Source organism: Moschus berezovskii, chromosome 17, assembly GCF_049115385.1.
Source record: "Moschus berezovskii isolate FMDL1 chromosome 17, NW_MosBer_1.0, whole genome shotgun sequence".
Lineage (NCBI taxonomy): Eukaryota > Metazoa > Chordata > Mammalia > Artiodactyla > Moschidae > Moschus > Moschus berezovskii.
Window position 1 is genome coordinate 47,703,872 of NC_142476.1, and position 27,527 is coordinate 47,731,398.

At 48.0% G+C, this 27,527-nt stretch overlaps 1 protein-coding gene across 1 annotated transcript; it reads right to left on the bottom strand.

Moving 5' to 3' along the window:
* On the bottom strand, positions 1 to 27,527 carry LOC129551497 (solute carrier family 2, facilitated glucose transporter member 5). Its single transcript, XM_055419496.2, has 12 exons — positions 27,298 to 27,527; positions 15,984 to 16,082; positions 15,185 to 15,345; positions 10,939 to 11,063; positions 6,322 to 6,474; positions 3,057 to 3,182; positions 2,747 to 2,934; positions 2,519 to 2,629; positions 1,795 to 1,896; positions 1,443 to 1,518; positions 851 to 978; positions 1 to 760 (listed from the first exon to the last, which is right to left on the bottom strand). Exons 1-12 carry the CDS (start codon positions 27,328 to 27,330, stop codon positions 557 to 559), a joined length of 1,506 nt encoding a protein of 501 aa, XP_055275471.1. The 5' UTR covers positions 27,331 to 27,527; the 3' UTR covers positions 1 to 556.

Sequence of the window (27,527 nt, forward strand, 5' to 3'; positions counted from 1 at the left end):
GTGATTATATTTGTTTTATTGAGTATACAGAGGCAATGCCGTGGTCCTGTAATAATATAATTTGGGATCAGTAATCTCTGACTTGGTTAAAGTCTCCATGGGGACCTGCTTCCTAGATTCCTAGACATTATTTGTGACATCACACTTTCCAAGACTACTGTTTCTGGAGATGGATCTGATGAGAGGAGGGATTCCACTCTGAACGCATGCCCGTGGCTCCTAGAAGACAATGGGATTGGAGGAGAGATAGCTTCTTTGGCCACATTTGATTCCTTCTGTCTTGACATTATAGTAATGATTTTTGTGATAGGAGTTGGTCTTACCAGGAGCCACACAATGGCTGAACCAGTACGGTTGAGGGACAGCTGCCCACCATGCCTCAGGGTTGGTGGTGGGTCAATCTGGAAAGAGAGAGCCTGGCTTTAAGAACTGCACAGAAGCCCTTTGGACAATCCCAGCAGTGCCTGCATTCCACACCGAACTTGTCCTTATTCTGGATTCTAAGCCTAGGAGAGAAGTTCTACACAGATCCTATTGATGGGCTCCTCCTCTCAAGTTACTGCCTTGCAGTCGAGGGTGGAATCTCCTTTAGCTCCTCCTTTTCTGGGTGCACTCCTGGCACTTTGTTCATCTTGATGAAGATCTGATTGATTTCTATGAAGGTCTTGGACTTGGTTTCAGGGATGATCAGGAAGATGAAGATGGTGGTGAGAAGACATATCACAGCAAAAATGACGAAGCTGTAAGCTCCGAGGCCCACCTGTGGGAGGGGAGAGGGTCCAATTTTTGAAAAGGTTCTCAATTTACTGCTTGAGTATCTTGTGCCTCTGGGGCCCTGGGTCACACTTACTTGGATGAATGGGAAGACCAAGCCCACAGTGAAGTTGGAGAGCCAGTGAACAGTACCTGCCACCATGTAGGCAGCTGGCCGGGAGGACTGCAGGAAGATCTCGGTGACGAGCAGTGCGGGGATGGGACCTGGGGAGGAACAGGAATAGCTGACTTCTCTGTTGGCCAAGCAAGCCCACCATGGGTCTTGGATCCCTGCCCATGTAAGGTTCCAGAGGCATCCAGCTCAAGGCAGAGCAAGTGTGTCTCCAGGTCTCCTGATCTTGTGGAGAAGCAGTGTGAGAAGGCATCTACCAAGAGTCGGGCACAACAGGTGACATCTGTGATGTCCCCAAAAGGGGTCCATGACCATCCATAAAGATCTCTGCCCACCCCATGGGCACTGTGTTCCAGCCTACACAGGGTGCCTTACTGTCCTCCCTCTTGTCATGCTCTGCCCAAACCCCTCAGCCACAAGAATGTAGCACAGAAGCCATTCAGGGCCGAATCTAGCCCTCCCTGGAGCCTCTCTAAGGAGCTCAGACCAGAAGTTTCTAGGCTGGTGGTACAGAAGAGGGGCAGTGAAACCACTGAATCAGCTCTGGGGTACATACTGGGCCCAAGGGCATGCCCTATGACGTAGGAGATGACACAGGCGATGCTGACGTAGGGCATCCAGGATATTACGTCCTGTGGAGAGGAAACAGAGTTGAATCACACCCAAAGCAGAGACAACTTGGGTTGGGACCATCAGGACTCTTGTCTCCCAGAGGGCCAGTCGCTCTGCCCTGGCACCTTCTTCAACAGGCAGTGCCACCTGCATGCCTCTGGAATATCCACTGTAAATGAACAGTGGGTTGTTGGGGCAGGTGGAGGGCTGACCCCAAGCAGCTGACTCATCATGATGATAAGCTTGCACAGGAGGGCCCAGGTGGATGGCTGCACCCCAGGCCCTGCCTTCCTCACCTGCAGAGCCAAGGCACCCGTCAGCACGCAGCAGGAGGTGAAACAGACAGAGAAGCCCAGGAGGAGTAGGAATCTCCTCCCCATAAGTTCCACCACGAAAACCTGGAGGGAAAGGGCAAGGAAAAGTGGGAGGCTCAGCAGGCTGTGGTGCCCCCCCGCCCCGCCACATCCCTGCCCAGACCCGCCTTGCTGGGCAGCCCCGGTTCCATGTTCCACACAACACCTTTCTAAAGGGGCAGCTACACTCCAGTATTCTTGCCTGGAGAATCCCATGGATAGAGGAGCCTGGTGGGCTACAGTCCATGGGGTCGCGAAGAATCAGACACGACTGAGTGAGCACAGCACAATGAGAGCTGGGTGGGCTGTGCACCCACCTTCTTGTGTGTGTGTGTGTGTGTCCTTGAATGGCCAGTCCAGGGGCCCTGTTAATTACACTGCGACCCTGGCACAGGTAGTGACTCCCAAGTATGAGACCAGAGAAGAGCCACCTCTCATGGTGGTGGTTTCCAGACTGGTGGGTGGGGTCTCCATCTTTGGGAGTCATAGGCTACCCGTCAGGAGAGACAGGCTCTCATCTGAGGATAGCCCAGAAGGTAGAGATGAAGGGACCAAGGGGCACATTGTCACCTAGATCTTGGCTCCTTCCTGGGCTGAGACCACCCGCCCCCCCAAAGTGCCCTCCATCCCTGGTGGCAGACGGGGACTTGGCTCCCAGGATACTCACAGCACAGACAGTTATCAGCACGTTGACAGCACCTGTGCCCGCCGTCACGTACTGGACATCGTCCTCATTCACCCCGGCGCTCAGGTAAATCTGGTCTGCGTAGTAGTAGATCTAGAAGGAAACTGAGGTGAGGCCTGCCAGGCCACCACCTGGACCTCTCGGAGTGTCCCCTGCACCTGCTGTTGTCCACGTCGAGCTCTGCCCCCCACCCCGACACCTGCTGCCTACCGCGTTCACTCCAGAGAGCTGCTGGCCAGCCATGAGAACGATGATGGAGATGACCTGCCACCGCAGGGACCGCATCTTGAACAGCTTCAGCACGGAGATGAAGCCCACAGCCTTCTCAGCCTTGTCCTCCTCCATGATCTCCTCTATCTCCGCGTCCACGTCGTGCCAGCCACGCAGCCTCCTCAGAGCTGCAGGGAAGGAGCAGAGGGCGAGTCGCAGGCTGGACCACGGTGACCCCCCCGCCCCCCGCCCCTCCTGAAAAGATGCTGGAACCTCAGTCCCTTTTCCTCGTCTCAAGGGAAAGCCTCACCGCGTTTGGCAGCTGCTTCATCTTTCTTCTGAATCAGCAGGTACCTGGGGCTCTCGGGGAAGAAGGGCAGGAAGAGGAGCTGCAGCACGGCAGGGATCCCGGTCAATCCGAGGAGGATGGGCCAGCCTGCAAGGAAACCAGTGTGACCTGAGAGCTGATCCCAGAGCCCCAGACCAGGCCTCGGCTCCAGCTTGCCTCTGCCTCCGGCCAGGTGGAGCCCTGTTGGCCGCTCTGGCCTTTTATCCTGATTGGGTATCTTTGGGTCTGGAACACAGTGGGTGGTGGGGGTGGGGATGGGGACAAGATCTTTGTCTTTCTCATCCCTGTGTCTGCCAACCCCTAGGATGGTACCTAATGAACAGTGGCCACTCTAAACACTTAGAGAATGGATAATGATGAATAACTACTGCCCACCTACCCTGGGGCCGCAAAGAGTCAGACACGACCTGAGCAAATGAGCACAGAGCATACCCACCAGCTGAACAGTGACAAATTCAGATGATACGGAGCTTTGGTGAGAATGCGGGCAGATGGGAAGTCTCCACATGCTGTGTGGACACGTGGCGTCGTTAGGAGATAGTCTAGCAGGAGCTAGTGATGCTGGACACCACACAGGCTCTAACCCAGCACTCGTGCTCAGGAGTGTGCCTGGGCCACCAGGATACCGGAAGGAGAATGGGCCAAGCAGCACTGATTATAGAAGGGAAACCCAGAAACAAGGCAAACCATCGTCCATAAATGATGGTTCACTCATCAGGTGGAATTTTATACTGTGATGAAAATGAAGCAGGTCAGCACAGGAGCCTGTCACACCAACGCGGTGCTTGGTGCAGCATGGATCCACACCATGTGGTTCCCCTGTATTAAATCCAGCAACAGGGATTAGCTCTATCTTCTAGAAAAGTGGTGACACCACAGGGAAGAACAGGGACACAGTGATAAGTGTTGGCACAACGGCTCCCTTTGGGGGTGAGAAGGCCATGATTGAGGGGTGCACAAGAGGCCAGCCCAGTTCTAGTTCTGGATCCACATATATGTTATATCTCACAATAAAAATGGTTAAATAGGGCTTCCCTGGTGGCTTAATGGTGGACAGTCTGCCTGCCAATGCAGGAGACACAGGTTCCCTCCCTGGATGGGCGGATTCCACATACTGTGCAGCCCGTGGGTCACAACGGCTGAGCCTGTGCTCTAGAGCCCAGGAGCTGCAACTACTGAAGCCCACGCACCCTATATAGCCCATGCTCCGCAACAAGAGAAGCCACCGCAATGAGAAGCCAGTACATCGCAACAAGAGAGGAATTTCTGCTCACTGCAACGAGAGAAAAGCCCGAGCGCAATGAAGACCCAGCACAGCCAAAAATAAATATAGAAATAAAACTAAAATAAGTGAATGAGTGGTTCAGGCTCCTTCTAGGAGCTGTGAATACCCGACTCACTCCCTTTTCTCCTAGGATTTGCAGAAGGTGATAACCGTGGAGATCTGTGTGCCAGGCACTAGTCTGATGGCTTTTCACCTGTAGCCCACTCCCTGTCAACAATGTCAGGAGGCAGGCACCAGAGTCAACCCCATTTTACACCTGCAAACACTGAGGCATGGAGAGTGCAGCTCCCTCGCCCCGAGGTCAGTTATTTGGGAGAAAAGCTGAGATAGGAACTCAGGCACGTTGAAACCTGAATCACCATCCTCCCAAGCTCCTCCCACATCTTGGCTCCGAATCCAGGGCCTAGCTGATCTGAGTTCTGCTTCCATCATCCTTGCATAGATTACAGCAAGTGTGGAAGTGCCTGCCATTCGGGCTGCTGCTGTCTGCCCTCTGGCCCCCCTCCTACCCACTACGTGAAATTCTTCTCACAAGGTCTTAGTGTCCCTAACTGCCACATCCAGACACCTGGTTCTGATCTTGACCTACCCCGGACTTCTTTGCAGCCTTTGTGCTATGGCTGCTCACCTCCTATGCCCCTCACTTCGATAAACTCTGACACTCTTCTCTTCTGGCCTTCCCTCCTTCCTTCCTTCTGCACTGAGCACCTATTATGTGCCATGAATTGTGCTGGAGATTCTAAGATGAGTCAGGCCAAGCCCTACCCTCCACGCTTTGCCGAGAGGAAGGTGCCAATGGCTGAAGGACGGAGGGACAAAGTGAGAGGTCACCAGGCTATCTGCAGCTCCCCTGGTTGCATAAAGAACTCCACACTCCTGGCCCCTCTGCTCACAACTGGAATGCTGGTCCTACTTCTCCCAGGCCAGGCCCTCTCTGAGCCCCTCTCCCTGGGTGGACCTACAGCTCTTTCCCCACATACCACAGAGTACTTGAAAGGTGCCAGGGGTTTTCTGTGGCTGGTTATGTGCCATCACTGGGAGACAGGAACCTAGCTGCTTCACTCCTGGTCCCAGATCCTTACAAGGGTGATTGTAAGGTGGGAGAGAGGATAGTTAAAACTCCAACCCAGGCCTGCACTGTCTGCATTTGTGTCCCAGTGACACCTCGGACATGTGAAACAACCTCTCCTGGCCTCAGGGTCTACAGCTGTAAAATGGGTACAGTAACAGTACATGCTCATAGATTGTTTGGAAGATTAAATGAATTAATATAAAAGGCTTTGTGTCTGACCCATGACAAGTACTTTATATGTTTTGACTGGTGCTTTATTAGTTGGTGATTTCCCTTCAGAGTTTTGAGACCTAAGACAAAGAAAGGGGAAGTCATGCAAAAACAGTGACAGTTATGAGTTACTATGCATCTACTATGTGCCAGGCCCCAGGCTCGTGGGGCAGGGGGTGCGGCTCTGGAGTCCAGGTCTGGGGTGGATGCTGGCTCTGAAACTCACCACCACCTCCACGGAGGCTGGGTCTTGTGACCCTCTTTCCTGGTCTGCAATGGGATGACCACAAGTCCCCGGGCAGCCGAGTTGCTGGGAGGCCCCAGTGCAGGGGTGCTGCAAGCCTTAAACATAAGAGTCTGGCACCCTGACTGCCTTCATTACCGAGCCCTGGGTCTAGCAGCCGCTCAGACAGCAGCTCATCCTGCTCCCTCAAAGTCCCCTCCTACGTGTCCCAAGAGGGACTAGAGAACATCGATCTATGTGTCCCCACCAACTTGTTCAGGCCTGCTCGGCACAACCACCACCTCCGCACTGTGGGGTCAGGGCTCTGCAGTGCTGAGCCCTACAGAGATCCCCTCTCCACTGCAGGGGCCTCATGGTTTACAGAAAAGACCAGCTCATAGGGTGGGCTAGTGGTCTGGAGGCATCCCGAACTCACCTTCTTCGTTTGCCAGGAAACTCCGAAGACCAAAGATCTGGGCCACAAGGATTCCGATGGTGATGAAGAGCTGGGGTACCACCCCGATGGCCCCCCTCCAGTTCTTAGGGGCCAGCTCTCCTAAGTACATGGGGACAACATTGGAAGACAGACCTGGGAGAGGGGGTGGAAGTAAAGACATGATCTGGAAACAGTAGTCTGGCAGGGACAAGCTGTGTCTTCAAACACATTTATTTTCCTTAGCAATCACATCATTGTGCTCAGTCGCTAAGTCGAGTCCGACTCTTTGCAACCCCATGGACTGCAGCTGGCCAGGCATCTCTGTCCATGGGATTTTCAAGAATACTGGAGTGGGCTGCCATTTCCTTCTCCAGGGGACCTTCCCCACCCAGGGATCAAACCCATGTCTCCTACATTGCAGGTGGATTCTTTACCAATATGCCACCTGGGAAGCCCTTAGCAATCATATTAGTTGGGCTGAAACTTTCTCAAAACTACAAAAGTAAGCAAACATCACCTTTTGCAATTCTTAGTCTTTTAGACATTAAGAGAAAATGGCCTGATAGAAGAAGTTCAGTGTCCTTGCTTCCAGACTGGTATCACCTGAGGACACAGGCCAGCAGGACCTCAAGAATTCCCTCCCTATTGGTGTGGATTCAGAGAGGAAAAGCCCAGGTGTGTTCTGGACACTGTCTCTTCTCTTGCTCCTTGTGGGGGAAAACCTGTTAATAAAAGGCCTGCCCGCCAGCTTTACATTCTTATTTATACAATAAGCTGATGCATAGACACTGAAGCACAAGCTTTATTTTTCAATAAGGGGTGATAGTGGTAAAGAATCTTCCTATCAATGCAGGAGACCTAGGTTTGATCCCTGGGTTGGGAAGATCCCCTGGAGAAGGGAATAGCAAACCACTCCATGGGGTCGCAAAGAGTCAGACACGACTGAGCATAATACTCCATTAACCATTAAAAAAAAAAATTAAATATTTATTGTGGACCAATATCTATTGTGGCTTTCTTGGTGGCTCAACGTAAAGAATCTGCCTGCAATGCAGGCGACCCAAGTTTGATCCCGGGGTGGGGAAGATCCCCTGGAGAAGGAAATGGCAACTCTCTCCAGTATTCTGGCCTGGAAAATCCCATGGACGGAGGAGCCTGGTGGGCTACAGTCCATGAGGTTGCAAAGAGCTGGACCTGAGAGCGACTAATACCCAATACCAACTGTATTTTGGGATTTGCATAAGGTCTGAACTGCTTCTGAATCCTCAGTATTTGAACTTGTCCATTTTCCTGTCTTACTACAGTTTGATTCCCTTATGAATAGGTGGAATTTAATTTTATAGACTCCAAAGTATTTTCACATGTATTACCTCATTTAATTCTCAGAGAAGCCCAATGAGAGGGTGAGGATCTGGGAAGATCAGATGGGTTGTTGTTGTTCAGTCACTAAGTCATGTCTGACTCCTGCAGCACTCCAGGCTTCCTTGCCCTTCACTATTTCCCAGAGTCTACTCAAGCTCATGTCCATTTAGTTGGTGATGCCATCTAACCATCTCATCCTCTGTTGCCCCCCTCTCCTCCTGCCCTCAATCTTTCCCAGAACCTGGGTCTTTTCCGAAGAGTCAGCTCTTCATATTAGGTGGCCAAAGTATTGGAGCTTCAGCTTGAGCATCAGTCCTTCCAATGAATATTCAGGACTGATTTCCTTTAGGAGGGACTGGTTGGATCTCCTTGGTGGGTTGTCACTGTTCCAAGTACTGCACACAGAGCCAGAGGCAAGCTCAGCAAGATGTGAGGTCTGAGAGGGAGGCTCTGACCACAGGGAGACCAAGGGAAACAGTGTGGGGTGAGGGGAGGCTAGCGCTGCTGGTGACAGGAGGGTGTTTGATAGCTCTGAGATAGGACACTGATGGCCAAATTTTCAAGCTTTGCATTCTGCCCAAGGACATCTCCGCTCACTATTTTAAAGAGGACATTGTCTTTCATTAGTTAATACCAATTCTTTCTGATTTTCAGAGCAGAGAGGGACAGTCTTCAGAGCAGTTCTTAGATGTCTTGTGGGTGGGTGGGGAGGGAATCTGCAGGCCCAGTGCCCAAAGGGCTGTGGAGGAAGTGAGGCCCTGGAAGTGCCCAGTCATCATTCAGGCCCTAGTGACCGCATCTCAAGGCCAAGAGCTTCCGAACTTAATTAAGAGCAACACTGGAGAGAAACACTGGAGGCTGTGAAGAGATCGGGTTCCCCGAATGTTGATAGAGAACAGTCTCATTTTGTCTTAAAAATGACTCCACAGGGGAACCCTGGCCTGCCTGTTCTGACAGCAGAGTCAGAGAAGTGACTTTTAAAGTTTAAATTCCATTAGTGAAAGTCTGCAGTGTTTTTACCAAAGACCTTGACTAACAGCAAACCAGCTAACTGAGCATCTGGGCATCTGAGCTGCACTAACCCTGTACCCCTTGGTCAGAGTGGCCACTTACTTCATTTTTAGGGGTGTCAAAGTACCACTGAGTTTGATGACACCCTTTCTGGATTTTTCAGGAAAAACGTGAAGAAATAAATGGCAAATGGATTAGGCTTCCTCTAGAGTTCTCCAAGTATGACCTAAGGACACAGGAGGTTCCTGACACCTGGGGTTCTGTGAGATCAAAACTATCTTCAGAACCATCCTAAGATATTATTTTTCCTTTTCATTCTCCTTCTCTGATGAGTTTTTCAGCAATCACACACCTGCTGACATCACACCAAGAGAACACAGAAGTAGGTTTGAGAGACTGGCTATCTTCTATTTAGCCAGACATTTAAGAGACTTGCAAAAATGTAAAGCAATACCGCTAAAATTTTTTGGTCTTAGAAAATAGAATTATTTTCATAAAGACATGTCATGGGCTTATTATTGCTATTTTAAAATGAATTAATTTAAATTCTTAGTTGCAATTTCTAATGTGGTAAATATTGATCAAAATAACACATGTGAGCAAAAACTCCTTAGAACCCTCAATAATTTTATGATTGTAGAGAGATGCTAAGGCCAAAAAGTTTCAGAACTGTCAACTTGAAGTCATACTCATTCAAAAGCAAAGGTTGGTTGGGAATTCCCTGGTGGTCCAGTGGCTAGGACTCTGGGCTTTCACCATCAAGGGCCAGGGTTCAATCGCTGGTTTGGGAAACTAGATCTCATATGTCTTGCAGTGGCAGCCAATAAAAAAGCAAAGGTTGGAATATCAAACTGATTTTTAGAGGCTAATTTTTTTTTTTTGGAATCAACTCTGAATTGTTGGCTGTCAATCAATAGTAATGTAACAGCGCCTACCCGCTGCCAACGACTCTAGGAATTGTCTGTGTTACATAAAGCTGAGTCCAGCTGTAGGAAAAACCCACAGGAGCGGGGCTGGGTGCCTTGAGGCTCCTGCCTAGACTGCAGATAAATGTCCAGGCACTCTCAGGCATAGCCAGAATGAGGGCGGTTTGCCAGGGGACCCATTATCCCCTCTTTGAAGTGACTTCTCTTTTTGGGAACCTTGTTTTCCTCTTTATTCCCTCGGGTCTGCAATTCCTTGCCACTTCCTTCAATACTAGGCTCCTCCTCATCTCCTCTATTGTCAGTAAACTCCAGGAAAGGGGTTTGCTAATGTCCGGGCAATTTATCCCTTCATCCCAAACCCTGTGTTTGGAAGGAGAATGAGTCACTTGATGGTGCCAGAACCTGGGGTGTGGGGGAGAGGGCAGCGAGTGGGTGCCCAGACTGCAGCATTCCCAGGGGTGCCCACCCATTGAGAGTCTTGGACAGCAAGGAGATCAGAAAAGGAAATCAACCCTGAATATTCATTGGAAGGACTGAAGCCGAAGCTCCAATACTTTGGCCACCTGATGTGAAGAGCCAACTCATTGGAAAAGACCCTGATGCTGGGAAAGATTGAGGGCAGGAGAAGGTGGGGGATACAGGATGAGACGGTTGGATGGCATCACTGACTCAACGGACGTGAGTTTGAGCAAGCTCCTGGAGTTGGTGATGGACGGGGGAGCCTGGAGTGCTGCAGCCCATGGGGTTGCAAAGAGTTGCACACGACTTAGCGACTGAACAACCACCACCACCCTTGGGGCCCCACCCCGTAATCTACGGCTCTGAGAGTGGGCACCTCTCCCTTTGATGGCCCTGGCCCTTCTGCCTACAGAAGACGCCAGTGTGAAGGGAGGCCACGGCACGGCCAGAACCATGTGTCTTCAGTCTGAGGCGTCATGGATGAGGGACATTCCTATAACCAGGGCAGCCCGGCCTGGGCAGAGTGCCTCTGAAGCGCTTACAGTCATCAACTCTGTTCTGATAGAGGAATTCTACATTAGATTGTTTCTCAAGTTTTTTGACCATAACCCATAGTGTACAATATAGAAATACATGTTAGGTCCAACTTGGTTCTCACATATGTATAAAGAATTGAAACAAAGTTTCAAAAGACAGCCCTTACCTTTCCTGCATGTAACACACATCCCCATAACACAGGGGCTTATGTGTCTATCTAGGAATAGCTTGAACCTACATGCTTTGGAGACCCCAGATAAGTTCGGCTCCCAGAGATCTGTTCTCCCCCCACTTGAATATCCCAAGTCACAGAATGGTTTACCTGCACATATTCCCACCAAAACCCTGGCCACAATTATCATCTCAAATGACTTGGCGAGCTCACTGAATCCCATTAAGAGCGCAGGCACGATGGAGAAGATGTTGTTGAACAGCAAGGTTCCTTTTCTGCAGAGGACAAAATCCCCATTAGTTTGGTCTAAGGTTTCGCTCACTCCTTTGACGAGTGTTTGCTGGGCCTCTACTCCATTACAGCACTTACTATCGTGTTATACGCTTTGTTGTTGACCTAAGACAGATACAGGTCAAGTGGATCGCCTGATTCTCAGTGGGAGGAAATGGAAATGACTCCCAGGGGGAGGACATCAGTGGGGCACACAGGGAAAGATTTCAATATTACAATACAGTAAAGGGGGAAAGGTGGAAGTACTGACAAATTTCCTCTTCTTGGGCTCTAAAATCACTGCAGATGGTGACTGCAGCCATGAAATCAGAAGATGATTGCTTCTAGGCAGGGAAGCTATGACAAACCTAGACAGTGTGTTGAAAAATAGACATTACTCGGCAGACAAAGGTCCATATAGCCAAGGCTATGGTCTTCTCAGCAGTCATGTTTGGTTGTGAGAGCTGGACCATAAAGAAGGCAGAACACCAAAAAATTGATGCCTTCGAACTGTGCTGCTGGAGAAGATTTCTGAAAGCCCCTTGGACAGCAAGGAGAGCAAAACAGTCAATCTCAGAGAAATCAACCCCAAATACTTGTTGGAAGGACTGATGCTGAAGCTGAAGGTCCAGTATTTTTGTCATCTGATGCGAATAGCTGACTCATTGGAAAAGTCACTGATGCTGCTAAAGATTGAGGGCAGAAGGAAAAGAGGGCCTCAGAGGATGAGATGGCTGGACAGCATCACTGATGCATGAACATGAACTTGGGCAAACTCTGGGAGATGGTAAGGGACAGGGAGGCCTGGTGTGATGCAGTCCATGGAGTCACAAAGAGTCAGACACGACTGGGTGACTGAACAATAACAACGAAAGGTTTTGAAACCATGAACTACTGTGCTTTTAGTGTAATCTTGAAATCCAGACTGGATAAGGACCTTAGAGGAAAAGTTTAAGCCAACCTCACTTATCAACATTATTAGCTGATCAAATTCAACAGTACAGATAAGAATCTTTCAGGGCTTCCTTGTTGGCGCAATGGATAAGAGCCTGCCTGCCAATGCAGGGGACTTGATCCTTGGTCCAGGCACATTCCAATGCTGAGGTGCAACTAAGCCCATGTGCCACGACCACTGGGCCTGCATGCTGCAGCTACTGAAGCCCAAGTACCTAGAGCTTGTGCTCTGCAACCAGAGAAGCCACCACAATGAGAAAGCCTCGCGCCACAGGGAAGAGTAGTGCCCGCTCACCGCAACCAGAGAAAGCCCAGGCAGAACAACAAAGATCCAGTGTGACCAAAGATAGATAAATGAAAGGAATGTTTTCCCTCGTGGCTCAGCTGGAAAAGAATCTGCCTGCAGTGCAGGAGGCCTGGGTTCAATCCCTGGGTTGGGAAGATCCCCTGGAGAAGGGAATGGCTACCCACTCTAGTATTCTGGCCTGGAGAATTCCATGGACTGTATAGTCCAAGGGGTCGCAAAGAGTCACACATGACTCTTATTTTCCCTTTTCAAGGTTAAAAACACCATATTAAACATTATACTGGGGAAAATATAGGATTATCAAGTGAAGTAGTAGAAGTCAACACTGAAGATCCCCCAAGCTGCAACTAAGACCCAGCACAGGCAAATGAATAAATTAATTCATTAAACACATAACAAAAGTAAGCTTTCAAATTACTATGTGTACAATTAAAAATAAAGCAACAGATTGAGAAGATATCTGTGCCTGAAATAACAGAGTCCAGTGTGGACATTACTTGCACATGCTTAGAGGTGCAATTTCCTCCCAGCTGTGTAATTCTGGGTAAGTCACAGCACCCCTCTTTGCCTGTTTTTCCCAAGTGTGAAAAGAGGAAGGGGCTTTTGTAAGAATTGGTGGAATTAATATCCTCTAAGCCAAAGAATTGATTCTCTTGAACTGTGGTATTTGGAGAAGACTCTTGAGAGTCCCTTGGACTGCAAGGAGATCAAACCAGTCAATCCTAAAGGAAATCGGTCCTGAGTATCATTGGAAGGACTGATGCTGAAGCTGAAGCTCCAATACTTTGACCACCTGATGTGAAGAACTGACTCATTGGAAAAGACCCTGTTGCTGGGAAGGCAGAAGGGGAAGACAGAGGATGAGATGGTTGGATGGCATCACCGACTCTATGGACATGAGTTTGAGTAAAGTCTCGGAGTTGGTGATGGACAGTGAAGTCTGGCATGCAGCACCCCATGGGATTGCAGAGTCAGATACGACTGAAGTGAACTGAATATCCCCTAAAAGCACTTAGGATAGAGCCTGGCACAGACGAACAAATCAATAAATTGTTAGCTTGCTACTTATATTTAAGGAACACAGACAAACCTTTAAGAAAACCACAAACAACTGAACAGTATTTATCACATCTTCAGTTGGACTTGTAATTGTCAGCTCCATCAGCAGACCAGACCGCTAGTCTTTCTCTCAAGGAGAAGCACTCTGCAAACCTGTGACCTGATTGATGTCCTGCCCCCTGGTGGTCCACAGGGAGAACTGTGCATCCAACACCAGACTATCAGAAAGACTTCAGGATCTTAGATCCTGATTCACAGCTTGTATGTGTCTATCCTCAGATTCTATTTTGTGTGTGTGTGTTTTAATATATATACATAATTTGACTTGTTTATTTTTGGCTGTGCTGAGTCTTCATTGCTGCGAGCATTTTTCTCTAGCTGCAGTGAGGGGACTACTCTCTGGTTGTGGCTTCTCATTTGCAGAGGCTTCTTTTGTTGGGAGGCACAGGCTCTAGCGCACGCAGGTTCAGTAGTTGTGGCTCCCAAGCTACAGAGTAACAGGCTCAATAGTTGTGTCACATGGGCTTAGCTGTTCCTCAGCCTACGGGATCTTCTCAGATCAGAGGCTGAACCTGTGTCTCCTGAGTTGGCAGGCAGATTCTTTACCCCTGAGCCTCCAGGGAAGTCCTTAGATTCTTTTGAAAAAGACTGGGGAAGGATCAAGTTGTAAAGTCGGGCCTTGACTCCTGAGCTCACTAGATCTGTGGCCGAGAACAGAGCCCTGACCTCAACCTGCCTCTGTGTGCCCATCCTCAAAGAGAGGATATTGGAGGGGAGGAACTCTTAAATATTGTTCATAACAAGACTGCTATCTCATGCCTGTGGATTTTTACTTGGGGAGTGGGGGAATCAAATACAGAATCTCTCATGTGTCTAGAGTTAGAGGCAAGATTTAAGCTCTGCTCTTGGCGTTCATGACACTCACAATGAGGGTCGCCCTGGGACCACATGGTTTCACCCGGAAGGGCTCGATATTGATCTCAGCCATTTCAGAGTTTTGCAGGAATTTAACTTGGGCTACATTTTGCATATTACTGGACCCCAATGTAAAAGAACAGAGCAGGCTAGCTTACGTTCACCTAGGAGGCAGAGTTTAGGAGCATTAGGCTACAGTCTACATTGTGCCCCACGTCGTGGCCATGCTGTCCTACACTTGACTCTTCCAAAGGCCAGAAGGAAGTTGCGGTAAGATTTCAAGGCAAGAGAGGGCAAGAGTGGGAGTGAGTCCTGATCTCTGAAGCACTCTCTGCTCTGTCCAAGCCCACCCCAGAGCCTGAGAACCGTTACCCCCACCCACCTCCCCCCTTGAGACCTTCATTGCCTAAGTCCCCAGACACTTGGTTAAGCAAGGTCTGGTCTTCTTCTTAACTCCATTAGGAAACAAAATCATCACAGTGGTCATTACCTAGTTTTACAATAATGATTTCTGCTTTAAGCTTGGCTTTTTAAATTTTTTTTTCTTTTTCTGCAACTTTTTATTTTATATTGGCGTATAGCCGATTAACAATGTTGTGACAGTTTCAGGTAGACAGCAAAGGGACTGAGCCATATATCCATTCTCTCCCAAACTCCCCTCCTATCCAGGCTGCCATGTTATGCGGCAGAGCAAAGCTCCCTGTGCTACACAGTGTGTCCTTGTTGGTTATCCATTTTAAATACAGCAGTGTGTATATATTCACCCCAGACTCCCTAACTATCCTTGCCCTGATCTTTCCCCCCGGAAACCATAAGTTTGTTAGTCTGTGAGACTTTTTTTGGTCTGGGTTTTAAACTCTGATGGAGTCTATGAGTTTCACTGTCTCTTACCTGCCTAAGTTATTCACCAAGGGGCCGACCATGAGAGAGCCGAGGAAGCCTCCGAAAGGAAACATGGACACAGTAATCGACCACAGCAAGGTCAAGTAGAACTCGTTCATGTATTCACCGACTCGGTCATAGTACGTATAGTTGTAGAAGTCTTTCATGAACTGGAGAGCAAAGCAAAGCAGAACACCAGAATCATTCGAGCTGGTTTGCAGAAAGAACAATGGAAATTGTCGGGCCACCCGATGGGATGAGCTGGGCATGTGGACATCAACATGATGAAATGGAGGAGAGGGAGTGAGGATTGAAAGCAATTAGCAGGGGGCACCCATGGGCCAGGGGCAGGAGGTAGGGGGCTGCGAGGCCTCTGATAGGCAAACCGCTCAGGATGTTTCTAACCCCAGAAAGGAATGACTCCAGCCTTCCAATCACAGAATCAATGTCGGATGATCCCTTCCCCATCTAGACCCTGCTATGGATTACCTGTCTGTACAAGATCAGAGCCCTCTCAAACCTCCCCGCACGCACCCCTGAGGCCAGCCCGCCTTGTGTCCAGCCAGGCCTGGCTCTCCACAAGAATCTGAGGCCCAGGGACCTCGTGCAGCCCCACGGCCCTGTGCCTGCAGGTTCCTTGAGTCTGTGCTGTCATCTCCTGGGTTTGACCCCTCCCTTCACTCGAGGCCCCACCATGTGTCCTCAACATGTGTGCAGTCCTACCCTAGCAGCCACCCAGACACCAGCTGCTCCAAACCCACCTCCCTGTTCCCTGGGGGGCTGTGCCTTGCCCACCACAGCGACCTACCTGTGAAGGGGAGTTAATAGCAGCCACGTTGTACCCATACTGGAAGGATGACCCAAAGGCAGCTATCAGTGTCACCAGAACAATCACAGGTGTCAGCCTCTGTGGGAGATGAGATCACAGCTTTAGGTCAGGAAGCAGCCCCAGGCTTCCAGGGAACTCAGGATTTACTCAGAGTCTCGTAGAAAGATGAACGTAATGGGACCTGAAGACCCACGGTCTTTCAACCACTCCGTGTCTGGAAACCTACCCTCCACTCACCTGGATGGAGCAGGTTTCCTTAATAGTAGCACTTAGGCTTGGACAATCCTGTGTTACGTATGGGGGGCTGTCCTATGTGCACGGTAGGGAGAGCCCTCCCCCCATCTGTGACAACCTAAATGTCTCCAGACATAGCTAAATGTCCCCAGGGGCAGGCGGGGACTCGCCCCTGGTTGAGAATCACTGGGTCAGAACAAAACTGAAGGGTCACCTGTTCCAACACTCCATCCAATGTCTGAGTTGCTTCTATGACATTTCTGCCATGGAGCTGCCTTGGCCTACTGCAGCAAATGCACTCAAGCACTGCCTCCAACTGTGTGTTTAGTCACTCAGTCGTGTGTTTGTGTGTTCAGTCACTCAGTCGTGTCCTACTCTTTGCCATCTCAAGGACTGTAGCCCGTCAGGCTCCTCTGTCCATGAGATTCTCCAAGCAAGAATACTGGAAGGGGTTGCCATTTCCTCTTCTAGGAGATCTTCCTGACTCAGGGACTGAACCCACATCTCTTATGTCTCCTGTATTTCCAAAGGGTTGCCTCCAACACAAACTCCCTTAAAAATCAGAGAGAAGAAATGTGAAAATTTTTAATTATTTAGGATCACTGATTCATTTCCTTTAAACTCTGGACTTTGCTGTAAGAAGCAGAAGACACAGTGAAAAAAATTTAAATATAGATTTCGGGGGACTCTTTACACACACACATTCTGTGATATCCCCTTTGACCCTTGGGAAACTGAAAACTCATTTAAGACAATTTTTAATGACAAGTGGAGAAGGAAATGGCAACCCACTCCAGTGTTCTTGCCTGGAGAATCCCAGGGATGGGGGAGCCTGGTGGGCTTCCATCTGTGGGGTCGCACAGAGTCGGACATGACTGAAGCGACTTCGCAGCAGCAGCAGCAGCAGGGGTTCATTAGTGAAGGAATGAAAATTGGGAGGAAGTAAAAGTGGAAGGAACACCTGGAGTAACAGGCAAATTTGGCCTTGGAGCACGGAATGAAGAAGGGCAAAGGCTAATAGAGTTTTGTCAAGAGAACACACTGGTCATAGCAAACACCCTCTTCCAACAACACAAGAGAAGACTCTACACATGGACATCACTAGATGGTCAACACCGAAATCAGACTGATTATATCCTTTGCAGCCAAAGATGGAGAAGCTCTATACAGTTAGCAAAAACAAGACCAGGAGCTGACTGTGGCTCAGATCATGAGCTCCTTATTGCCAAATTCAGACTTAAATTGAAGAAAGTAGGGAAAACTACTTGACCATTCAGATATGACCTAAATCAAATCCCTTATGATTATACAGTGGAAGTGAGAAATACATTTAAGGGACTAGATCTGATAGAGTGCCTGATGAACTCTGGACGGAGGTTCGTGACATTGTACAGGAGACAGGGACCAAGACCATCCCCATGGAAAAGAAATGCAAAAAAGCAAAATGGCTGTCTGAGGAGGCCTTACAAATAGCTGTGAAAAGAAGACAAGCAAAAAGCAAAGGAGAAAAGGAAAGATATAAGCATCTGAATGCAGAGTTCCAAAGAATAGCAAGGAGAGATAAGAAAGCCTTCCTCAGCAATCAATGCAAAGAAATAGAGGAAAACAACAGAATAGGAAAAACAAGAGATCTCTTCAAGAAAATTAGAGATTCCAAGGGAACATTTCATGCAAAGATGGGCTCGATAAAGGACAGAAATGGTATGGACCTAACAAAGCAGAAGATATTAAGAAGAGGTGGCAAGAATACACAGAACTGTACAAAAAAGATCCTCACGACCAAGATAGTCACAATAACGTGATCACTGACCTAGAGCCAGACATCTTGGAATGTGAAGTCAAGTGGGCCTTAGAAAGCATCACTATGAACAAAGCTAGTGAAGGTGATGGAATTCCAGTTGAGCTATTTCAAATCTTGAAAGAAGATGCTGTGAAAGTGCTGCACTCAATATGCCAGCAAATTTGGAAAACTCAGCAGTGGCCACAGGAATGGAAAAGGTCAGTTTTCATTCCAATCCCAAAGAAAGGCAATGCCAAAGAATGCTCAAACTACCGCACAATTGCACTCATCTCACACACTAGTAAAGTCATGCTCAAAATTCTCCAAGCCAGGCTTCAGCAATATGTGAACCGTGAACTCCCAGATGTTCAAGCAGGTTTTAGAAAAGGTAGAGGCACCAGAGATCAAATTGCCAACATCCGCTGGATCATGGAGAAAGCAAGAGAGTTCCAGAAAAACATCTATTTCTGCTTCATTGACTATGCCAAAGCCTTTGACTCTGTGCATCACAATAAACTGTGGAACATTCTGAAAGAGATGGGAATACCAGACCACCTGACCTGCCTCTTGAGAAACCTGTCTGCAGGTCAGGAAGCAACAGTTAGAACTGGATTTGGAACAACAGACTGGTCCCAAATAGGAAAAGGAGTACGTCAAGGCTGTATATTGTCACCTTGCTTATTTAACTTATATGCAGAGTACATCATGAGGAACGCTGGGTTGGAAGAAGCACAAGCTGGAATCAAGATTGCTGGGAGAAATATCAATAACCTCAGATATGCAGATGACACCACCCTTATGGCAGAAAGTGAAGAGGAACTCAAGAGCCTCTTGATGAAAGTGAAAGAGGAGAGTGAAAAGATTGGCTTGAAGCTCAACATTCAGAAAACAAAGATCATGGAATCTGGTCCCATCACTTCATGGGAAATAGATGGAAAAACAGTGGAAACAGTGTCAGACTTTATTTTTTTGGGCTCCAAAATCACTGCAGATGCTGATTGCAGCCATGAAATTAAAAGACTCTTACTCCTTGGAAGGAAAGTTATGACCAACCTTGATAGTATATTAAAAAGCAGAGACATTACTTTGCCAACAAAGGTCCGTCTAGTCAAGGTTATGGTTTTTCCTGTGGTCATGTATGGATGTGAGAGTTGGACTGTGAAGAAAGTTGATCACCGAAGAATTGATGCTTTTGAACTGTGGTGTTGGAGAAGACTCTTGAGAGTCCCTTGGACTGCAAGGAGATCCAACCAATCCATTCTAAAGGAGATCAGTCCTGGGTGTTCGTTGGAAGGACTGATGCTAAAGCTGAAACTCCAATACTTTGGCCACCTCATGCGACGAGTTGACTCACTGGAAAAGACTCTGATGCTGGGAAAGGTTGGGGGCAGCAGGAGAAGGGGATGACAGAGAATGAGATGGCTGGATGGCATCACAGACTCTGTGGACATGAGTTTGAGTGAACTCCGGGAGTTGGTGATGGACAGGGAGGCCTGGCGTGCTGTGATTCATGGGGTTGCGGAGAGTCAGACATGACTGAGCGACTGAACTGAACTGAACTGAACTGAAAAGTGGAAGGAGCTTTGCTATTAGAATTTATGGCTCTCAGTTTGAATTTGCTTACTGCCGCTTTTTGGCTTAACTTCTTTGATCTTCAGTTTCCTCATCTTTAGCATTACGATAATGACAACCCTTGGAGTTATTGCGGGGATTAATTTCATGGAAGCGTCTAGTCCTGAAGGTGAATCCTCTGACTGGGGGTGAGTCTGAGTGTGGCTCTCAGAAGCCTCTGTTGATGCACTTCATCCTGTATTCCTCCTGAGGTCCCTGGCACGTGGGACTCAGTACCTCCTGTGCCGAGCTGAGGTCCTCACATCTCCTTGAACAACATCCTGCTGATCTAAGGAGGACCTCTTGAGAGAGGCAAGTAGGAGCAGAACAGGCCGAGGAACACTGGTCACCAGGGCCTTGCCTAGTGCCCGGAAGGGGACATGCAAGGTAGCGACACCCCTCCCCCACCCCACAGAACAAGTGTAGGACCCGCAAGGGCCCTGGTTAAGAGCCGAACCCTCCCTCCACCAAATGAATTAACAAACGCTTTGTTCACAGGAAATTTCTGGTGAGGATGAGAAGAGCCACCAACAAGGAGCAGTGGGCTCAGGCCCCACCACTCCCTGGGGCCAGTAGAAGCAGTGGGTGGTGGAAGTCGGGGAGCAGGCAATGGGGCCCAGGGGGGGAAGAAGGGTTCCAGGGCAGTTGCTGCATGGTGTTTTCTAAAGATGGGGGTACAGAGGTAGGCACATCCACCACCACCCCCAAAACCCCACCCATTAGGGAGCATAGAGCCAACTGAGTTCATCTCCCAAAGTGCTCTGGGTAATCATTCTTTCAATTCATTCAACAGATTGAGCGCCCACTGTGAGTCAGGCATGGTTCTGGTCCTATGTACTAGAGAGACAGTAGAGAACAAAGCAAAGATCCCTCCCCTGTAGCTGGAGAAGGGATAGGCTACCCACTCCAGCATTCTTGGGCTTCCCTGGTGGCTCAGCTGGTAAAGAATCCGACTGCAATGTGGGAGACCTGGGTTTGATCCCTTGGTTGGGAAGATCCCCTGGAGAAGGGAAAGGCTACCCACTCCAGTATTCTGGCCTGGAGAATTCCACGGACTGTATAGTACATGGGGGTCACAAAGAGTTGGACACAATTGGACGAATTTCACTTCACTTCATAGCTGTCCTATTGCTTGACCTGATGGAAGGGAGGAAGGAAGGAAGGAAGGAAAAATGTTGATTAAAATGTCTCCTCTTCTAATTCTCTTCTCAGTAAGTGATAAACTATAAATGCACCCAGTTTCATTCATTCCGCAGGGGCAATTCCGACATTCTGCTTTGATGAGTCCTAAGATTTAAAGTCCTTAGGAAAGCTCAGCCAGGGAGCTGGGTGATGCCCTGAGCTCATACCCTAAACCGGGAGGATCTTGCCAGGCACATGACTAGACAGCTCCCTACTGCTTTTACAGGATCCTAGCAAAACTCACGGAGACGGCAATGCAACCCACTCCAGTACTCTTGCCTAGAAAATCCCATGGATGGAGGAGCCTGGTAGGCTGCAGTCCGTGGGGTCGCTAAGGGTCGGACACGACTGAGTGACTTTACTTTCACTTTTCACTTTCACATTGGAGAAGGAAATGGCAACCCACTCCAGTTTCTTGCCTGGAGAATCCCAGGGACAGGAGAGCCTGGTGGGCTGCCATCTATGGGGTCACACAGAGTCGGACACGACTGAAGTGACTTAGCAGCAGCAGCAGCAGCAAAACTCATCAGAAGGATCTCAGGCTGTCAATTCTCTAAGCCTGGAGCACATGATTCAACTTCTAGTCCTTGGCTTCTTCCTTGAATTCAAGCCACAGGCACATTTTAGGGACCCTTGGGAACCAGAGCTCACCCTTTGGGGAAAAAGCAAGGACATTCTGGTAAGTCCTCATTGACCTTGCTGGCCCAAATTCCTTCCTTTGGATGGAACAGAATTATTCTTAAGGCAGGAAAAGAAAATTTTAAGGTAAAGTTTTCTTCGCTGCTTGGGTCACTATCTCCTCCCCTTTAGGGTGCATTGTGCATCTGCACAATGCATTAACTCATTAACTAGGTTCCCTTAAAAAACACAGGAATGCCTACTCCTAAATAGATAAATAAATAATAAAAAAAAGCAATTTCCTCCTGGCCCCAGCAAGATAAAACCTTAGGAGATAACTAACATTCCTTCTTCAGTCCTATAAGAGGTCACAATAGCTCTCTACTTGCTTTGCTAGACTATGTAAACCATCACTATGTCACTTTGATGTATATAACCCTCTGACTCAGAAATTACATAATTGTGCTTTGGCTTCTAACAGGAGGAACAGTCCCCAGAGCTCTCTGAAAGGCTGTTTCCCAGGTTATAATCGTCAAGCTGGCGTGAATAAAAATTTCTATGTCTTTCTTAGATTGACTGTTGATTAATTTTTCATGGACAATGCATTAAACAAATATTTATTGACAGCCAACTATGAGCCAGGTATCACCCTACAGTCTGTTGAGCAAAATGCCTGCCCCCAAGAAGACTGTGGTCCAATGGGGAAGACTTTTTTTTTTAAGTACTTAATAATTAAACTAGAACTGTAGCAAGTTTTATGAAGAAAACCCACAGAAGTGGTTAAAAAGGGAAGTCAGGAAAGTGGCTGAGAGAGGGTGAGGGCTTGGGTAGGGGAGTGACTGAAGCAGGGCCAAGAGGTGCCAGCTTTGAGGATCATCTGAGGAACAAAATCAAAGGACTTGGTATTCTGTGAGAAAAATGAAAATCAAACCCACAGTGTGATACTGCTGCTCACTCATTAGGATGATTAAAGCCAACAAAACAGATGAGGACGTTGAGAACATTGGAGCCCTCTCACATTGCTGGGGGAATGTAAAATGGCGCAGCCGCTTTGGAAAACAGTCCAACAGTTCTTCAAAAAGTTAAACGTACAGTAAGTATGCTGCTGTTGCTGCTAAGTGTCCGACTCTGTGTGACCCCATAGACGGAAGCCCACCAGGCTCCCCCATCCCTGGGATTCTCCAGGCAAGAACACTGGAGTGGGTTGCCATTTCCTTCTCCAATGTGTGAAAGGGAAAAGGGAAAGTGAAGTCGCTCAGTCGTGTCTGACCCTTAGCGACCCCACGGACTGCAGCCCACCAGGCTCCTCCATCCATGGGATTTTCGAGGCAAGAGTACTGGAGTGGGTTGCCATTGCCTTCGCCGTAGAGTAAGTATATGACCCAGCAAATCCACTCCTAGGTTTATACCCAAGAGAATGAAAACATATGTTCACACAAACTTGATCACAAATGTTCATAGCAGCATTTTTACCATACTCAAAAAGTGGAAATAACCCAAATGTTCATGAACTGATGAACTGATAAGCAAAATGTGGAATAGTCATTCAACGAAATGTTACATGGCCATGAAAAGGAATGAAGCATTGTTTCTGCCTACAAAGTGAACAGACCTTGAAAATGGGGTACGTGAAAAAAGCCAGTCACAGAAGATCACCTGGTTCCATCTGTGTGAAATGTCCAGAATAGACAGATCCACGGAGACAGCATCGATCAGTGATTGCCCAGGGCTGGGGGAGAAGAGGAGGAGATGGGGGAAATGCAGAGTGACTGTCAATAGGTACAGAGTTTCTTTTAAAAGGTGATGAAAATATTGTAAAATTGATTGTGGTGGACTTCCCTGGTTGTCCAGTGGTTAAGAATCTGCCTGTCAATGCAGGGGACACAGGTTCGATCCCTGCTCCAGGAAGATTTCACATGCCTCAGGGCAACTGAACCCATGTGTCACAGCTACTGAAGCCTGCCGCTCCCCAGAGCTCGCGCTCTGCAACAAGAAAAGCCACTGCAATGAAAAGCCCTGTGTACCACAACTAGAGTAGTTTTGGCTCACTACACCTAGAGAAAGCCCATGCACAGCAACAAAAACCCAGTGCAGCCAAAAATAAACTTAAAAAATAAAAAATATTAAAACAATTTTTTAATTGATTGTGGTGTTAGTTATTCAACTCTGTAAATATATATTGAATTGTGTAATTTTAAAGGGGTGAAATGGTCTGGGAGTTATATTCCCAATAAAGTTATTACACTATATAAAAGAAGGGTGTAAGAGAAATTCAGAGTTTGAGCTTTCCTTTTTGTCTCTCTTCCCTTCTTCTTTTTTAAATAGTTGTGAGGAGGACAAAAGGGAGAATTTGGTACCAGGTTGGATTAGGGCATGAGAGAGAGAGGAAGGGGCCAGACAAGATGTGCAGGTCGCCCACAAGGTTGTTAAAAAGAGGGGCTTCCTTGGTGGCTCAGAGGCAAAGAATCTGCCTGCCAGTACAGGAGACACGGGTTCGATCCTTGGTCAGGAATATTCCACAGGCTACGGAGCAACTAAGCCCATGCACCACAACTATTGAGCGTGTGCTCTAGAGCCTGGGAGCTGCAACTACTGAGCCCACGTGCTGGAACTACTGAAGCCTGTGTGCCCTAGAGACTGTGCTCCGTAATGAGAAGCCCCTACAAAGAGAAGCCTGTGCATCGCAGCAAAGAGCAGCCTCTCTTGCTGCAACTAGAGAAAAACTCCACACAGCAATGAAGACCCAGCACAGCCAAAAATAAATAAAATTAATTAAAAAAAAAAAGACAAGTGGCTCAGCGGCCTCGAGACATAAGAGAGGGCTGTTGTCCGAGGCCAGGGGGAGCTGTGATTTGTGCTTTGGAGAAAAGCTAGGGGGTCACTTCCCTCGTGCCCGCAGTAAGCTGGCTTCCTGTTTTTCAAGACGGTGAGAACATTTTGAGGCTCTAGTAGAACAGCCACTCTCAGGGCAAGCCTTCTGACAGGGTGTGATTCCAGGTCTCTGGGAAGAAGGCCCCACCCAAACCATCTCTCTTAGGAATTTGTCTCCAATTTCTTTTCTACCATCAGAGAGACACTCTCAGCCTAAGACTTTTGCTTGTCAGGCATCTCCAGTCAGAACAAAAATATCCCAGGAAAATAAAGAGTGCCTATGAATTATTAACAAGGTAAGTCACTTTATCACACTATGGAATGAATCCAAAGTTTCACAAACATTCCTTGAGGTCTGAGTGCTGAGGAGAGGAGACAGACAAACTGGAGGTGCCCTGTCGCTGTGGGAGTTCACAGCTGCCTTTCTTGCTGCTGGCTGCGTGGCCTTGGGCCAGCTCCTAAACTTCTGTTCCTTCATCTGTAAAATGGGGATGATGCTGCTGCCTTCCTCACAGGATGGATGTGGGGAATAAATGAGTTCATACATGTGAAACGCTCAGACCCACAGCTGACTTGCAGTACACACTACAACGATGTTACACATTACAGAGGTTTTCTATCAATATTAATTATTAACGATGCAAATCAGAGGGAGGTTACTTGCTCAATGACACTCAACTAGTTAGTGGTGGCGGCAGCACCAAAAAACTCTGCTTTCATCTTCCAAAGCATCCTGGCATTATCTTTTTATAATCCATTTTATTTTGCCTTTCAGCCCAAGAATCTTTTTTTTTCCCCGTGGGAAGTCTTGGCGCACCAAATTTGTGTCTTTTCTCTTTACAGATGAGGAACCCAAAGGCCAGTGAGGTTGCGGTCACACACACAGCCACCAGGCAGACAGAGAGCTGGGCCCTTCCCACCAGCCTGAGCAGCACCCCCGCCCCCATCCCCGGTGATAGCCCAGACTCTATGGCCTCACTCATTGCCCACCCCACCCCCTACTTCTCCTCAGCTCCTAAATGCCCCCTCAGCTTTGCTTTGTGACTTGCAGGTTCTTTTTCACAGCCATCACCGGCATAGTTCTGTTTTGATGTCCCCCAGCACGTATTTACCAAAGGACTAGGTCTGCCCTCAGGAGCCTGGAAGAGGGGCAGCATGTATCTCCCCGGATAGATCCCTGGAGGAGGCCTCCTTCCTGGGGGGATCGCAAGAGCAGGTGACTATGATCAGCCCTTATGTTTTGTATGTAACCATTTAATCACCTCCTTTCAAAATGCATTGTTCATTTTCAGGGACCACCATGTGGGGCATTTCTGTTATTTTGCAGCCACACCTGGGGACACAGTTGGGTGGTGCATTACTCTCTGAAGAAATGGCGCAGAAAGGACCAGGGCTTCCCCTGATCCCCTAATCCCTACGTTCCTGTTATCTCACAGTCTCTTCTCCGTAGAATAGAGGAGATAACATTTGACCTAACACGGTCTTGTTACCGTGAGGTCCTCAAGACAATCCCTGTGGAGTGACGCACTGATTTCTAAAGCAGGAAATCTCATGGGCGAGGGTGAGCCTGGCATCTGGTGAGTAGACACCAGAGATGATGCTAACAACCTACAACACCCAGGGCACCCACCACCATCCCCCTCCCCGGCCCCATAGCAAAGAACCAACTGGCTCCGAATGTCAGTAGTGCCCTGCTCTAAAGGATGATCAAAAAATAATAATATGGGGACTTCCCTGGTGCGACAGTGGGTGGGAAACTGCCTGTCAATGCAGAGGACATGGATTTGATCCCTGGTCCAGGAAGATCCCCTGTGCCAAGGAGCAACTAAGCCTATGTGATGCAACTACTGAGCCCACGCACCACAATTCCTGAAGTCTGTGTGCCTAGAACCCGTGCTTCACAAGAGAAGCCACTTTAAGGAGAAGCCTGTGCACCACAACGAAGACTCAGTACAGCCAAAAATAAATTAATTTAAAGAATAACATGTATGGGAGACCTACTCGGTGCCAGGTAATTTACATGTATTATCTCATTTAGTTCCAGCAGCCCTCTGTGAGTGGTAAGGCTATCATTCCCATTTTATAGATGAGAAAACGGAGGCACAGAATAGTTAAATAACTTGCCCAAGTTCCCACAGCTAGAATAGGTTGGAGCAGAAATGAATCCCAGGAATTTCTACCTTCCAAATCCACTTTATTAACTCCAGAACATGTATCCAACCTGCCCATGGCAAGGGTCTCATATCTGTGAATAAATAGCAATTTGCACAGATATGTATCTCCTCCCATCAGTATAAGCAGATGTTGTTGCAATGAATAAAATGCAAACTTCTTATTAGTGTCAGTAATTTTATGTTATCTTTCTGTCCCTATGCATTTTCCTCAATCAAAAGATAATCAAAAGTACAGCAAGAGACAATCAAAAATAACAATAGCAATTATACAGCAGCACACTTTGAGAGAAGTCCAGAAAAATCTTTTGTCTCTAAAAAAAAGGAGTCTCATTATCTGAAAGGCAGGAAATCTCTGCTACCGAACTGAGTTACATTCAAATCCTGCAACATCCTATCATCTTCTTTGCATACTGGCTTAGCTGATTTACCTGCTGAAAAGGTTAATGAAAATGTCCAGAAGCCAAAATCAAATCAAATCAAAAAACCTCTCAGGGGCCATGGGTAAGGATATTTATTGTTGCTGATTTCAAAAGCCCTTCACCTTAAGTTCTTAGGGAAGCTGTGATAAATTAATCCGTTGAGTCCCATCAATTCTGTTCTATCTACTTTGAAAAGCTGTTCCAGAAGAATGCTTCCCAAAGAACCTCTAAACCTAAAAGTCTCTAAATCTCTCCTCTCTCTAGTTCCTGTAAAGTCCAGCTGCTGGGTGAACTCTGAGAGGGAGGTCCCCCAGTGCACACGGCTTTGAAGAGCACCCCCCAGCAATGCTGAACAGGTCCTGTGATGGGGCTGCTCCTCATTGCCTCCCTGACGGCACACTTACCCCGTCCCTCTTGACTGGATCTTGCGGCTCCATCTTTGCTCTGGAAGTGCAGAGTTCTGCTTGTTTCCTTTCAGCCAAAATACCAAATGCACTGAATGGCGAGAGAAGACATTCTGGATGTACTTTGGCCGAGCCAGGTAACAGCCAATAGCATTTTTATGGGCAGTCTAAGGCAGAATAACCCTTTCAGGAACCCAGACGTTTGCCTTGTTTTCACTTCTTCTTTTGAA

Excerpts from the sequence above, each read along its gene's own strand:
- LOC129551497 (XM_055419496.2), bottom strand. The coding sequence starts at position 27,330 with ATGGAGCCGCAAGATCCAGTCAAGAGGGACGGG. Across the intron at positions 6,475-10,938 it reads TTTGGTGGGAATATGTGCAG|GTCTGTCTTCCAATGTTGTC; the intron begins GTAAACCATTCT and ends CCCCTCTCCCAG. Across the intron at positions 3,183-6,321 it reads TTTCCTGGCAAACGAAGAAG|GCTGGCCCATCCTCCTCGGA; the intron begins GTGAGTTCGGGA and ends GTTTCCTTGCAG.